We start from the raw sequence: 15,624 nt of genomic DNA, 5'->3' as shown, positions 1-15,624 counted from the left end.
GATTGGCCCGGGATCTTGGATGTATATCTATATATGTATATGTTATAAAATATAGTATCGTTGAGTTAGTATCCCATAACACAAGTTTATGGGTATAGTCTATACGATGGGGCTAGCTCAATCTGTGTGATTTGTCCATATATATATATATATATTTGGGTACTACTAACTACTATAAGGTTATGTTTCAACTTTGGTGTTATTTAAATAGGATATAATGCGTGAGATTATAAGCTTCATGATTTCAGTAATCATGTGAATATATTTTTTGTGCTATTTTCCAAGTTTTGTGTTCATACAATTACTTTTGATGATAATGTTAGTATAGATAACTTAAAAACGACCAAAATCTATTGAGATTAAAAAAAAGTCAAAACAAAATACTTATCTAGTTGTATAAATTTTGTAGATCTCCAGGGAAGTATTTATATTACAAGTAGTGTTGTGGCTGGGGTTATTGTTTAGAACATTTTTTCTAACTAACCCGTTACGTATTGAACAGTTAGAAACAAAATCCATGTAACGATCCAAATCCTAAACACCAAACACTTTGCCCGGCATATACAAACTATCAACAGCGATTAAAATTTTAATTTATATCAGCAGAGAAATATCTTTGAAATGCTTTTCTTAGAATACTCAACAAATAGCAAAGGCCGAGGTACAAATATACAATAATAAATTACTGAGTATTCAGTATGGCCAATTGGGGATAAACCAAGTGATCAGTTAAAATCCAATTTGGTTTGCAGACAAGTAATGTAATGAACGGTGCATGCTGTGATACCCATTTTGGCTTTGGTCCATGTCCCGTGCTTTCAGAACCAACATTCCGACTAAAACGGCCCATTCACTGAACGACTTGAATGGAAACTAATCGTGTTTAATGTGTTTTAGTATTTATGACTGGCCTAGTTGCTTTATTACGGGTGTAGTCTAATTTTCGCATTACACATGCGATTATGCACAACTAATGTAGCTCGATTAATACCCACTAATGTTCTAATAATAACCCCTAAACGGAAAACCCAAACGCATATAAAAATACTGTTATGTTTTTCAGTCAGAAGACCGAGCCTAAGAAGCTAAGATCATATTTTCTTACCAATACATTAGTATTTTTAAATACATTTATTTTATTTATTATATTATTTACACAACAGTGTAAATATCAATAAAACTTACATTTAGGAAACTAAGAACAAAGTCTCTTTATAGATATTTCTTTCAGTACACGCGCAAAAGAAAAATGTTAATGAGGCAATTAAATTATTTTAAAAAAATATGAGATATATTCTTTTATGTAAAGATTATAGTGAATTTATCAGTTGCTACATTTGGAAAGTCATTGACCTGCGTCGTCCGACCTATGATGCGCGATGGAATAACAATGGCAAGATTTGGGCAGGCTTAAAGCGCAGTGAATAGCATGCTAAGTCGTTTGTGGGATTCGTATTGAGTCGTAAAATCGATGAGTACGAGTAGTGCTCGAAAATTCAGTTCTTTGTTCAGTTTTTACGTCGCCACTTATTGGTACTCTGTCGGATGATGTAACGTAAAGATTATTCAGGCGATAAAAGAAATTGGCTCCGCGTATGCGGGCATGTTTGCTGACTTCCATGGCTTTGTTTTACCAGTACAAACCGGTTTTATTTAGAATCGTTCGGTTTCAAATTCAATTCAGGGGAAAAAGAAACTCACATTCATTGTTATTATTTTGCCATTTGAATACTTACAATGATTAATTAATAATTAAGGCTTTATAAATATTCATTGAATCTCATAAAATTAACAGTATTATTGAAAAATATTTTTTTGCTTTTCTTTATGTTTTGCTAATTAAGTAACATTTTCGTTTTACATTTTTCTTACTTGCTATGGAATATTTCGTGGAAATGTCTGTGTAATTTAAATACTCTATATTTTTTGTTACTTATCCATTTATTCATGGAAATAAAGTCTACTCGTGCCACATGAGTTTGTTTATCAATCTGACTCATTGTATACTTGTCTTAATAGACTGGACATGTTACGGACCAAATATAGAGAAAGTTACGGGTGTATCAACTTGTGCATAGCTATTATTAAAGGTGCACTTACATCATTAGGAGTTTATTTCGTTTCATGATGGAACTTCTTCCTATTTATCTGCCGCCGCCCCGTGTATCGTCACACTACTTTTTTTTTAGAGAAATGGCAATAAAATGTCTCCTATATGTTTTTGATTCGTGGGACATACAAAACTATGTCAGTTTCAGTGGCTACTTACTTATACAATAGACGAAGAGTGGCTGTTAAACAATAGACGCCTTGTGGCTATTTCTCTCTCGCTCTGGATTTTTAGGCAGCATCAACCGAGTAGCTACTTGATTCTCATTATGCAACGTAATTATAGACCAGCCAATATAACAACTTTGAATTCACCAAGCAACTCACAAAATATATGCGCTTCGAGTCGTAACATTAATAAGTAAATGGTAGTATTGTACTACTAATTTTACTTAGGTAAATGACCTGAACGACTGCATACGTTTTTCTAGATTTTAGTACTTAAATATGTATAAATGAATCTTTTCAACGTTCATACCCATCACAGACAATACATGTGACGTTCCACGGGAAAAGCTACCTAATGGAGGGAAGTCGTTTCACTTGCTCACCTTTTATAATATTACTACTATTTAGATGTGCATAATTAGTCGACAGCGACTGCCTTCCATATGGTAAATTTTTCTTTTTCTCATGGAACGTCCCATAATTAACACATAATAATCCTTTATCATTTTACAAAAATAAAATAACGAAATCTGGCCACAAACAATATGTTCCACGATGAGATTAAATCGAGGTGGATTTTATTTAAATCATTTTGCTCATAAAATATACATAATCCCGACTGGCTATCCAAATTTGCGCACTGCGCCAGCCAGTTATATTTTAATATTTACAATATTTATTTACGCATGCTTCCAACGACTACGACAACGTCAGAGTAGTAAGGATACTGTACACAAAAAGCATTGGGATATACCTACTATATTTGATTGTTTTTGAATACCTGTTGGATTTATTTACTTACATAATAAAATTTCCAAAGACGCTGTAAGTGTTGTTAACATAAGACAAGGCACATATATTAGTATGGCATTTTGGTGTCAGATTACAAATTTATTAATCTACAATAAATTTTCCATGGCATTTGGTTAATTTGCCGGTTTTTCTTAAAGTACATAGAGTCCACATTAACTATTTCAAGATGTTCTGATCTTAACCCAATGCCAGTTCCTTCCGCAGCCATAAAGTGTCGGAACCCAGACTCATGTGTTTAGAAAGAGTTGCTGCCATATTGCAATATGAGTATAAATTACATTATTAACTACTATTATAGAAGATAACAACAATTAAAAATCCTCATTTGCGCGTCCATGAACGGGACGAGAGTCAACAGTTGAACAATTGTTAAGAAGATCTGGATAAGACGAAATTGTTGACCTATTTATTCACTACTAAATATTCGCCATTTAGGAACAGGCATATAAAGAAGAAGAAGAAGAAGAAGAAGAAGAAGAAGAATATTTAAGCTAATGAAGTTTTTTAATGTTGCAGGATGAGCGATTTAACCACGACATCGATCAGCAGACGGGTTACAAGACGAGGTCCCTCCTTTGTATGCCAATTAAAGACATCAATGGAGAGGTCATCGGTGTTGCACAGGTACAAGTTCATTTTTTACTCTCTCTTTCTCTCATCTAAGCGTTTTCCCCGTTTCATCTTTAGTCATAGAGCATTTTAGCGCATTCCGATTTTTTCGTTTCCACGTAGCTTAGTCGATATTCCTAGTCGTTAGATCATTATTAGCCTGCATATCATCATTGACGACATCAAGCACTTCGGTTTGCCCCTTCTGCCAGGGCCAGGTGACAAACTAAAATATAAACAATTAATTTCTCAGTAAAATAATACGGTATTTTGAAAGTCTAGTAAACTAACATTATATTATGTATTACATACTAGGATCATTCGACATTGGTACTTATAAAATGTTAGTTTATAGTGGACATTGTAAAAAAATCCAATGCAATCGCACTTTCCTTTTTTTATATTTAGAGTTATAAATACTGTTTTATTGCAAGTGATTCAGAAAAACATAAAAGTAAACTATTACTAATAAAACGTCTACCATCCAATTTAAATTTTATTACGCTTGGGCCGAGAGCTGTTACGCGAATGAGGTCCTACTGTTGTAGATGACAAATTCATAATTATATATTTTATAATATTTATTTTTAATTGACAGAAATATCTGATCCTTTGTGTGCCTATTCATTACTGAATGCTAGCAGCCATCTCTTTATATATCTTTATTAATTTAGTGTTATCTAGAGCTTAGAGCTAGTCTGAATAATTGTTCGACTGTTTTAATTCCCGTCCACTCTCTGATGTTTTTGAGCTAAACGTGGTTTTGAGCCCGTCTTAAGACCGTCGTTTCGTTTTCTAGATTTTAGTAAATACGTTTAAATGAATCTGTTCGACGTTCATACCCATCACACACAATACCTTTGATGTTCCACGGAAAAAGCTATCTTATGGAGGGAAGACGTTTCACTTGCTCGGTTTTGAGCCCGTCTTAAGACCGTCGTTTCGTTTTCGACAATTTTTCCTATCATTATAATTTGAAGGAGTTAATTGTCCGTTTTTATGCCCATGCGCCTAAGAACTTCAGAATTGGTAACCGGAACGTTAAATTGGAACACGTCGAATCGGCCCATTCTTCTTCTGTCGAGATTGAAGCATCATTTCCATACAAAATAGGTCAGACATAGCACTAAGCCATTTAGAAAGAAAAATATGGGTAATGCGTAATTTCAGTACAACATTTACAATACTCGAGTTAGAATCACTGAAACCTAAAAGCTTATTGTGCCATGACAAACAAAATGAAACAACAAGGATGCGAATTGTAAATTTGTTTATCAATAATCTCACCAGAAAAGTAAATTTGGACTTGTTTACACTTCTAAAATTATAGCCCGCAAAATACTTATCTGAAAGCGAGAAAATGAAGGTTTACTGAAATGCTATGCTTTTCTGACCTTAATAAATTTGCCTTTCAGTGATGCTGGGGGACACGTCAGTACCAATTGTCTAATATTATTTTCCTTTTAGTATGTTTTATTCGGCAACATAGTATAATATTTTTGAGTAAAACTGTCTAAATTAGTTTCTTTCGGCATTTCTTTAATTTTAATGGTATTCAAAATTTATTATTTTCAAAAGATCTAATAAGCTTAATTAGTTGAATGTCAAATAAATCGTTTCGTTGAGTTAGTATCCCATAACACAAGTCTCGAACTTACTTTGGGGCTAGCTCAATCTGTGTGATTTGTACTAATATATTTATTTATTTCTAACATTATTTTCCACACGGATTGATGTCGGTAACAAATGTACCAAAGTTATTTTTCAAAGAAGAAAATCAAAAAACCGTTTTGAAGTTGGAAAAAACTGAATATATAAGTTGAAAAAAAAAATCAAATCAAAAAAGTTTGTCCGTTCGTTATAATATTAAATTAAATATTCTACCAATTTAAATTCCTTATGAAATGTTGGGAACTTTATCTGCGTCTGCTTGTTCAAGATTGTATCCTGAGGGGAGTTAAGGGTGAATAAAACACGATTTACCGACTTCTAATCAGTTTGAGCAAGCAATTTTATTAGAGCTCTTTGTAGTTTAATGCTTTGAAAAAATAAAAGAACTTTATTTAGACATTTTGATTCTAGATTAATAATCTCCATGCTCGTGTATTTTTTGGGGATAGCTATTTATCGTCGTATTCTGTAATTCTTTTCTTAGATAACACTTTTATTTTGTATATGTTCCGTTCTTTTGTTAGTAAACTTATATCAACTTGGCTAGAGATAGTATACAATTTGTTTTGGCTGAAGATTGTAACCACCAGTAACTGTGTCCCTATTGATTAGGGTCTTCTAAACGACACATGAAGTGGCTTTGAAAAATTGTAATAGAAATAATGGAAATCTGAACTATAAATCATGACTAATCTTGGATTGTTGACTCAGGTGATAAACAAACAAAACGACGGACCGTTCACGGCATACGACGAGAAGGTCTTCTCCTCCTACCTCCAGTTCTGCGGCATCGGCCTCCGCAACGCCCAGTTGTATGAGCGATCACAGCTGGAAGTGAAGAGGAACCAGGTGCTTCTAGACCTGGCGAGGATGGTGTTTGAAGAGCAGAGCACGATAGAACATATGGTGCTGAGGATATTGACCCACACGCAGAGTTTGATACGCTGTCAGAGGGTACAGGTAAGAATATCCTTAATTTTACTTTCTCTTCTGTGGTGCCCGATTTTCACGCAGTTTAAGCTAATTTCATTATTTTTTTTCATTTTTTTCCCGAAAACTTTAAGCAAATTCGGAATAAAAAAAAACTACAATTAATGCGTTGGATTGAGCTTTATTCGATCAATTGATCGATTGTTAGGGATTAGGGTAGAAACCGACTAAATCCTTCGGAAATATTATAGGAATTCGACAACTCGTGAGAATTGGGTTTCTGAGAATTTCCAGGTAGTGCGGCCATAAAACGTTGGAGTCCAGGTTCCACCAAATAAGCTTAATAATACTCAGTAGTAATCGTAAAATGATAAGATGTCGCATATTTACTATCATGGAGGAAAAATTAAATAGATACTACAGTGAACTGATATTAAGACGATTCTCACAATAAAATTACAATGGAAATTTCAAGTTCATAATTTATGATTACAACAAAATATTCTGTCCCACAGCAGCTTAATATACCTCCGGCAAAGGTCTTAGCGTTATTTAATGTTGTGTTTAAATTATCTTACTGAGATCATAGCACAAGTTAGTTAACCAAAAGAACGTCTTTAACTATATTGTACTATTTGATGAGCAAGCCTTGAGGTCTATTTCGGATTATTTTTAGTTTGATCATAGTAAACAGTAAATGCGCTAATATAATTTCTATTTGTAATATAATTATTTTTGTATACCAAGAAATTGGTGAAAGTCGAAAACACAGTTATTGTATATATATATATATATATATATATATATTGTATATATATATATATATATTGTATATATATATATATATTGTATATATATATATATATTGTCATAAATAAATTTTGAATATTTTTTTTTACATTATCTACAGTTTAACAAGTAGCGTTGCAAGGTAGCATATACTATTATTTTAATATATGCCGTCTGGTGGTTGTCATACATCTTTACGTTTTCTATTTACAACATTTATGGCGGGGTTGCAATATTTGATTTTGTGCTATGGCTTTTGTGTCAAGACGTCGTCGCTTTTAATTATCGTCCTGGGAATAGCAATATCCTGAATTTTACATAAATTGCTGGCTTCCTTCACTTAATTGTTTTAGTTTCTTACACCGCTTTGAACAAACAACTGGGTAATTTCTTTTAATAATAAGATTTAACCGGAATAAATATGAAAAGTTTTTAGCAGCTCTCGGCTCTGTCTACCCCGTAAGGAAAAAGTGATACTGTATATTATGAAAACTTGTTATTTCCCCCTCGTGTGTAATTAAATTATTAGTATTTTGGCTAATTTTGCTTAGCCTATTTGAATTTTTTTACTGTCAATAATTAAAAAAACAAAGACCCCAGTCGAATATTCCTTATAAAAGGTTAAAATTAAAAAGTTACAGACAAATGGAAATTAATCCGCTTTTGTCCGATTTGGCTTTGAATAAATATGGAATGGAAGCGAAGAGGCCGAAGAGGTGTTAAATTAACATCAATATTTATTATTCATATCGGATTTAGATTTATTACATAATCCTTTGCTGTTCCTTGAACGGTATAAATTATATTAGCTGTTATTCTAGAGTGAGTTTAAGAGATCTATCTGCAAGGATCATAGCAAGTAGAGATCCATAGAGTCTGCATGATCTTTGAGAAAAGAGTTTGATAAATAAATATGTACACCTACCTACGTAATTTTTCATAAAGGATTATAGTATGATATGGTTTTAATAATCTTATATCTTGGGATGAATAGAGTACAATAGAATATAAATATATTAGGACAAATCACACAGATTGAGCAATAGAACATCGTAAACAATGATCAACACCTGGGTTAAAACTCAGTTATATCACCCATTTCAATCCATGCATGAAAATTAATGGAAACAAAACCAGATGGTCAAAACCCGAGTCTGGGTAATCACACATATCAATTTTATTGGGTCCATGTGTCAAAACCCATGACCCACCACTGATCGTAAATCCAAAGTTTTGTAGACAAGCCCTGATATTTTCGGACCATACAAACAAACGATGGAATAAAAATAGGAACAATAATATAATACTTGAGTTTCTGTAGATATTACGTTGTTCTGAATTTGTTTTGTATTTAATAATAATTAAAATGTGGTATTGACTTACCATTAGTTGGCATAACATAAAACTATTATTGTATGTGTATGTGCTCTCCTTACACGTAACAGAGAGGAGTGTATTCTAATAGGAATTATCTATAAAATATAATGCTATGCGATAACTTGCGTTATTTTATTTTTATTTTATTTCATAAGCTACGAAAACGATATAAGCTACGAATGATAAAGAATCTATGGTCACCTAGTTTCTTTCATTAATTTAACATCCCTATGTTTTGCTTTAGTTTTATGTTTTCTAGCTCATTATATCTCATGTATATGAATACTTCAATTCTATTCGTATTTTTAGCATCAAAATGCATCTTGATGCCGATTAGGATCATGGAGAGATAAACCAGTGTCTATATGAATACCTCAACATATCTAAAACATACTGGACATCCATTAAGCCAAATTAATCGGCGTTTTGTACACTACACATCGACACAAGTCCATGAGTAGAGATGCTGTCTACTTGAAGTGAATATCATAAAAGTGTCATACATAATGGATGCTAGTCGGGAGCTCATAAAAAATACGTTGGCATACTGCCTCAAAGAGGATTACTTGTCAACATCCATCACAAGAAATTAGCCGCCATCTTATATTTTAATCCTCCTCGTATCCTTACGTGTATGTTCTTATTGTTGACTTTTATGTATTTTTATGCGACGAAACATGGATCTTACTTTTTATTTTCAAAGGATTCTCGATTACGTATGAATTGTTTGATATTCACTGGAAAAATAGCACCATTTCAAAATCTCTCTTTCAAATGATTTCTCAGATATAGGTTCAGTATGATTGATCTGATCTGGGAACTGATCAGATATGAAAGACATAGCTATTCGTATATCTGATTTATTCAAGTCTTCAATCATATTATTTCAACTACGAGTAAGTATATACAAAGGTGCGAATCTGTATAAATATATTCGTTATTTTCTATTATTCATTCGACTTTGAGCATAGCCCTCTATGAATGTATATTTCCTGGCTGACTGGAAGCGCATACTGGTTGGAAATACCTCGGATGCATTCATAGCATATTAAGATAATGACGTATAGATAAACACAGGCGCGAAAACTAGCAGCACAGCAATTAGCATTGAGATAGCGGGAATGAGACCGACTGGGAGACGCCGGCGCCGGCTCGACACTTCAATCATCGTTAAAGTGGCTTTATACTATCCGATCTATGCTTCCTGAGGGAAAATACTATCGTGTATGTACGTGGATATGGTGTAGTTTACCTTTTAAGTGTGTTAATCTTAGAAGCAGTTGAAAATTAGTGCTCTCCCTACTATCTCCCTGATGGAAGAGTAACCAAGGAATTGAATCGTTTAGTTTAAGAAAACTATAAAAGTTTAAAGTAAGTAAGTTTGAAAGTTCTGTTTATTAAGAATTTAACAAAAGTCAAATAATCCTGTTAAAACTAGAGTGAAAAATAAATATTTTAGGACAAATTACACATATTGAGCTAGCCCCAAAGTAAGTTCGAGTCTTAAGTTATGGGATACTATGTTTTATAACAAATATGTATTTGTTATATATGTATATAGATAAATATCCAAGACACAGGCCAATCAGAAAAAGATAATTTTCCATCATGACCCTACCGGGGTTCGAACTCGGGACCTCGTGGTTCAGTGGCAAGAACTTTACCACTGCGCCACCCAGGTAGGTAAACTAACACCCATTAGACCTGAACCCTCCTCGGGTCCGGAAGGTCGAGGGCAGAAAACCGAGTCCGAATCGACGTCGCTCGGTTGAACCGATATCAAAAGTAGTTGATTTGAATCGTTAAGTATAATTGTGCTACGACCTGGTAGATTGCAGATCACATGCGACAGATAGACAACAAGTATTCGTATTAATTACCAAGCAACATAGTAAACAAGTCTCGCGATCGGTCTTTCGATAAATTGCATGATATGTTGATAGATGTTGACGCGCATTAAACTAGGCTTCTGCGTGATAGCGACTACTTCAATTAAAGCGTCTCAATTCATTACGAAATGTATCGTTTTGATAAACGATCCATTTATTTTTCATTAATATTCTGAGAAATTAGAGAACTTGTACAGTTGGCAACACATAAAATTATCTAAATTCATTGTTTCGTCGGCATTTCATGCATTACATAAAGATTCATGCAGGGTAACGGTAAAAGGAATATACACGAGAATATTAGTTACTAATAAGGGCTGCATACAGTATATAGTGCATAGTTGAAATTATTGGAACGCCTTTGATATCGAAATTAATTTACCTATCGAAGCCGATGCCTGCATATTACTCCGTGTAGCTTAACCTCACGCTCTGTTAGTCGGCGTATTTCACGACTTGTGAGTAATTGTGATATTAAATTGTTAATTAGTTATGTAACATAGAAATATTTATTCTAACAAACTCATATAAATAATTATATTAACTGACGCGTTTGTTTGCGCTAACAATCACGAAGTGATTTAAAAAATATTTAGGCTTATATAAGTCATATTTTCGAAGCAAGTTCGGTAAATTAAAAAAAAAGAAAAAGTACATTCAGCTTGTCGGCTTTTCTACTTTAGTTAAATGGAAGCAACAGCATTTGCCACATTGATTGATCGATTCACGAACAGCTCCATTGGTCCACTAAAATGTAACGTTTTAATACTAACTTTTATTTTCACGATTAAAAGAAATATTACAACTACTATACTACAACTACTGGTGTACTAATTTGTATTATGAATGATAGTTGTTCGAACTATATGTTAGCACTAAATTATTTTCTAGCGTCTGCCAAATTGATGCTTGTTCTTGACACTTGATTAATTACATCTTAAACGTTAAACAACATTAGTTTGAGAAGAATTTTGATTGCTATAACATTGTAATCAAATATTTAAATTGTAATGCAGTAGGTAATTTTATGTGAACTTCGTCACATTTATTTATATAGATATTTAATTATATATATATATTTTTAGAATTACTCTGATCCTTATAACGATTTATCTTATGACGTATAAATAAAAAAAAAAAACAGTTTCAGGTGTGAATAATGTAAATAAAATATTTACACACCTTTGTACTTTTGGTTTAACTCAAACTCTAGTTTTTAAACAAGATTAGTAACGTGGAGGTTTGATGCAATTTTCATGTTTATTTTGTTGTAGTTTTAACACGAGACGTTCTGTTTTCCAAACTAACAAAATAGGTATTTAAGTTAAATATTTAAATGTATTTGTACTAACCTTTTATTGTCATTGTCGACGAGGTATCTATAAAAGAAGTTATTTCTTCGTGACAGTTTTACAAAATCCCTTTTTTGCACTGAAGTTTGTTATGCAATGACTGCAGCTGTGGTTGTGATGATAAACAAGTACAGTCGTCCCGATGTAAAACTGCCCTGCATGAATGTTTATACTATGGCAATAGGGACGAGTTTCCAATAAATTTGGGTAGATTGATGTGCAGTTGACATTACCTACTTCCTAAGGGAATTCGATACGGAGTATCGTATGACCTGATCATCGCAGCTCCAATGAGAAACTTTTGAAACTCGAGTTGGATGGTTGGTGGAGGGAATAAATTATATCAATTTGAATCCGACGCCTAAGAAAGATCCGATATTTTCGTATCATTATATACATTTTACGTAGATTTCAAGTCACTGCTTTACATGTCTTAACAAAAGTATTAACGTTAATTGACGAAAATATTAAATTATTGAGATCAATCCTTAAGTAGCCATAAAATCTTGTGTGTCCGATGGTCACAATGATGGTCATATTAAAGAGCACGACACCTAGAACTACAGACAAATATTTGTGATCACATGTAAAAATATTTGCCCGCGCTAGGAATCGAAACCAGGACCTTCAGATAGCAGGGCTTGGTGAAGTCGTCAAAACATTATTGGACATTGTTAAAATGTCGTTTTATTTTCCCTACAAATCCGGGTCGCTCCCGAGGGGACCGATAAAGCCGGTTTAGGTGTTGCCAACACATTTGATGATGGGAAATGACCCTCAGTAAGTGTTATTATTACCTCTGGTTTTAACCAACCCTTCCATTCTTGATAAATTCTTTGACTTTGATTAAGAATGATCTTTGATTTCCAGGTATTAACATATATACCTTAGGAATTAAAAAATATTACCGAGAAAATAAATGACACATAACTTTAACATAAATTAACGTCAAGTATTGTTAGATAATAAGCATCTCGGCAAGTATTTCAAATTGTTTGAAAATTACTTTATAATGCTCAGCCAGACAATTTAATAAAAGTGTCCATGTTGCTTTGAGTGATCTAATGAAGAGCACCATAATTGCATTGGTCATAGCAAATTTCAATTTCAAAATAGTAGATATTGTGTTGTAATTCGAACGGTCTACTCGAGGGAGAAGGAGAATAGCTATTATTATATAAAATGAAAAAAATAATTATGTAACAGTTGTAACATGTAAAGAATAAAGTTATCAAAACATTGGGTTGCAGTTGCATATTTGAAATAAATAATTATTAGTTGTTGTCTCGCCATGTGTTGATTATTTATTTCAGTTTCTCATTTGAGTGTTTTCTAGTTTCATTCAACGCCGTAGACTATGACTATAGTCCCTTTATATATTTTTTTCTCCAGTTCTTACGGTTTATCCCTACATTATGTTTATAATAAAATATGTGGGCCTTTAATTTATCTCATTAACATTCCTCGTCACATTCCAGTTTTGAAGTTAAATTTATACTTCCAAGTTTCAGATTATGTTTGAACTCAATTTGCATTTAAATGAACAAGCTTAGGACACGGTATTGCATTACATTTGCATTTTCAGAACATATCAACGTCCAGGCACATTGTCAATTACTGGAATGGCCCTTTGTTTTGGCTCAGCTACAAAATAACATTACATACCTACTAATTTAACTTACATAAACAGGTTTATCAGTTAGAAAGAGTGGACATTGTGGAAACACACACACACTTTTTCACAGACTGGAAAAATTTATCCTACTCACAAGGAGCAGGTTATTTTTTTTCTACATAACCTTTCCCAATTAGTTACTAAGATCTCTGATGCTCTCTAGTACAGGTGTACGTACAGTACAGTGTATAAATATAATGCTTTATATAGCATATTAGCGATTTCGCACGGGATCCTTTGAGCAATTGTTAAAAAAAATCGTTTAGCAGATTTTTGCTTGTTTGTTTGTCCCATTTTGAGATCGTTTTGGGGGAAAAAATATTCACGTTATAATCTATATCTATTATTATAAAGAGGTAAGCGTTTGTGAGTTTGTATGTTTGAAGCGGGTAATCTCCGAAATTACTGAACCGATTTCAAAAATTCTTTCACCAATAGAAAGGTACTTTATCCGAGATTGCTATAGGCAATTTTATCTCAAAATTCCCATGGTAGCGAATCCCCGGGCAACATCTATATATTATTATAAAGAGGTAAGCATTTGAGAGTTTGTGACTTTGTGTGTTTGAGGCGGGTAATCACCGAAACTACCTAATCGATTAAAAAATTTTTTTCACCATTAGAAAGTTACATTAACCAATATTGCTATAGGCTATATTTTATCACAAAATTCCCACGGGACCGAAGTCCCGGGCAACATCTAGTGTCAGATATAAATATTATTGATTAGTCTACATGTTGATATAATAGTCTCCTCTGAGTATTCTTACGTTTTGCTTGCTTGTTTCGTTCCTAATGAGAATGGAAATGGAAAGTAAAACACATTACAATTTATCTCCAGTGGTATTAAAATAAGCCTTATAGCTTTATATTCGTGTGGAAAATCTGTGTTGACGTCATTATTAGCAACAGCGGCGTTTGGTTTCTTATGTCAGTATGTTGAACGAAACGACATTTTCTTCAAGGTAAATAAATGGCACGATAGTTGCGCAGTAATTCAAATTTAAAAACTAACACGTGTATGGAAAATATGTCCTTGGAATTAAAATCAAGGTATTTTTGTTGCCAAGACAATTCAATTAAGTCGAAGCAAAATCTGCGAAGTATGTATGTTACAGGTTACAGCATGGAACATAGCTAGACTATTATGGTATTATTTTTATTAAGAGGCTTTAGCTTTAGTCCAATGTACTATATATAGTGTGTATTGTAACTATTTGCCACTATATGGCAGTAGGTTGTCCTAAAAGTCTACACGTGATAATAAATAATGTACTTAGAAAGGCATGGATTGGTCAAAGACAGGCCACACTCCTCTATAGAGGTGGCTTCTTGAATTTAATAGATATGGCTTGATCACTTGATTACAAAAATATTGCGACGAAACTCAACTCTAATGCTTTCAAGTTAATGTTTATCATAGAATAGACAATTATGGTAAAAAGTAATTGCATGCGTCACATTCTACAACATAACTCTGTGTTAAAATGCTAAAGCATTTGTTCGGCTTTCACACAACAGGCATCCAACTATTGTCATCTTTATGACTAGATCGGCATTTGTCAAACTAATCCTAACTAATATTATAAATGACAAAGTAATTTGTTACCTTTTCACACTTTCATTCCGGAAAAATAAATGTTACCGTGAAAAATTCATGTGAGGCAAAAGCTAGTCTGAATATATTTTTCTTTGTAATTCACAAAATGGCATTTCCTATTGGAAGAATAACCAACCCAGTTTATGGCCCTTTATCTTGATTGATTCTGCCTGACCAGCATGGAAGTAATAAGAGTAGAAAGTAAATACAGTTTATAAATTGTGGTTTTTCTTCTTCAGGTGCTTCTAGTCCACGAAGCTTCCAAAGGCAGCTTCTCACGGGTATTTGACCTCGAGGCAGGCGACGATGCGGAGCCAGGAACCCCACGTACTTCACCGTACGAGAGCAGATTCCCAATAAACATAGGCATTACAGGATATGTTGCGACCACTGGCGAGGTAAATTATGATCACATTAAACTTTCGCTTCATTAATAAACATAATAATAAGTTATTTATCTATTTACTCGAACTATATTGACCAATATGGTACAGTCATCAAGTTACCCTGCATACACCTCTATATAAATAACAAAATAGACTGTCCTTTTCTTTCTGTAATGAACATCTCTTGTAGGCATCCTTTTTTGTGCAAATAAATTATTTAGATATTTTTTAATGGCGAGTTTGCAATTAATTTGGG

At 33.2% G+C, this 15,624-nt stretch overlaps 1 protein-coding gene across 11 annotated transcripts in view; it reads left to right on the top strand.

The window, feature by feature from the left end:
- Nucleotides 1–15,624, top strand: part of Pde11 (Phosphodiesterase 11) — a 156,297-nt gene that overhangs the window by 128,184 nt on the left and 12,489 nt on the right. For all 11 annotated transcript variants that reach the window (XM_053754388.2, XM_053754384.2, XM_053754387.2 and 8 more), the window contains 3 exons: nt 3,607–3,714; nt 6,082–6,330; nt 15,222–15,380. In XM_053754388.2, the coding sequence (XP_053610363.1) occupies nt 3,607–3,714; nt 6,082–6,330; nt 15,222–15,380 (516 nt within the window). The remainder of the gene's footprint in view (nt 1–3,606; nt 3,715–6,081; nt 6,331–15,221; nt 15,381–15,624) is intronic.

This window comes from Plodia interpunctella, chromosome 14 (genome assembly GCF_027563975.2).
Source record: "Plodia interpunctella isolate USDA-ARS_2022_Savannah chromosome 14, ilPloInte3.2, whole genome shotgun sequence".
In the NCBI taxonomy this organism is placed as follows: Eukaryota; Metazoa; Arthropoda; class Insecta; order Lepidoptera; family Pyralidae; genus Plodia; species Plodia interpunctella.
This window is presented reverse-complemented; position numbering and strand designations above follow the sequence as displayed.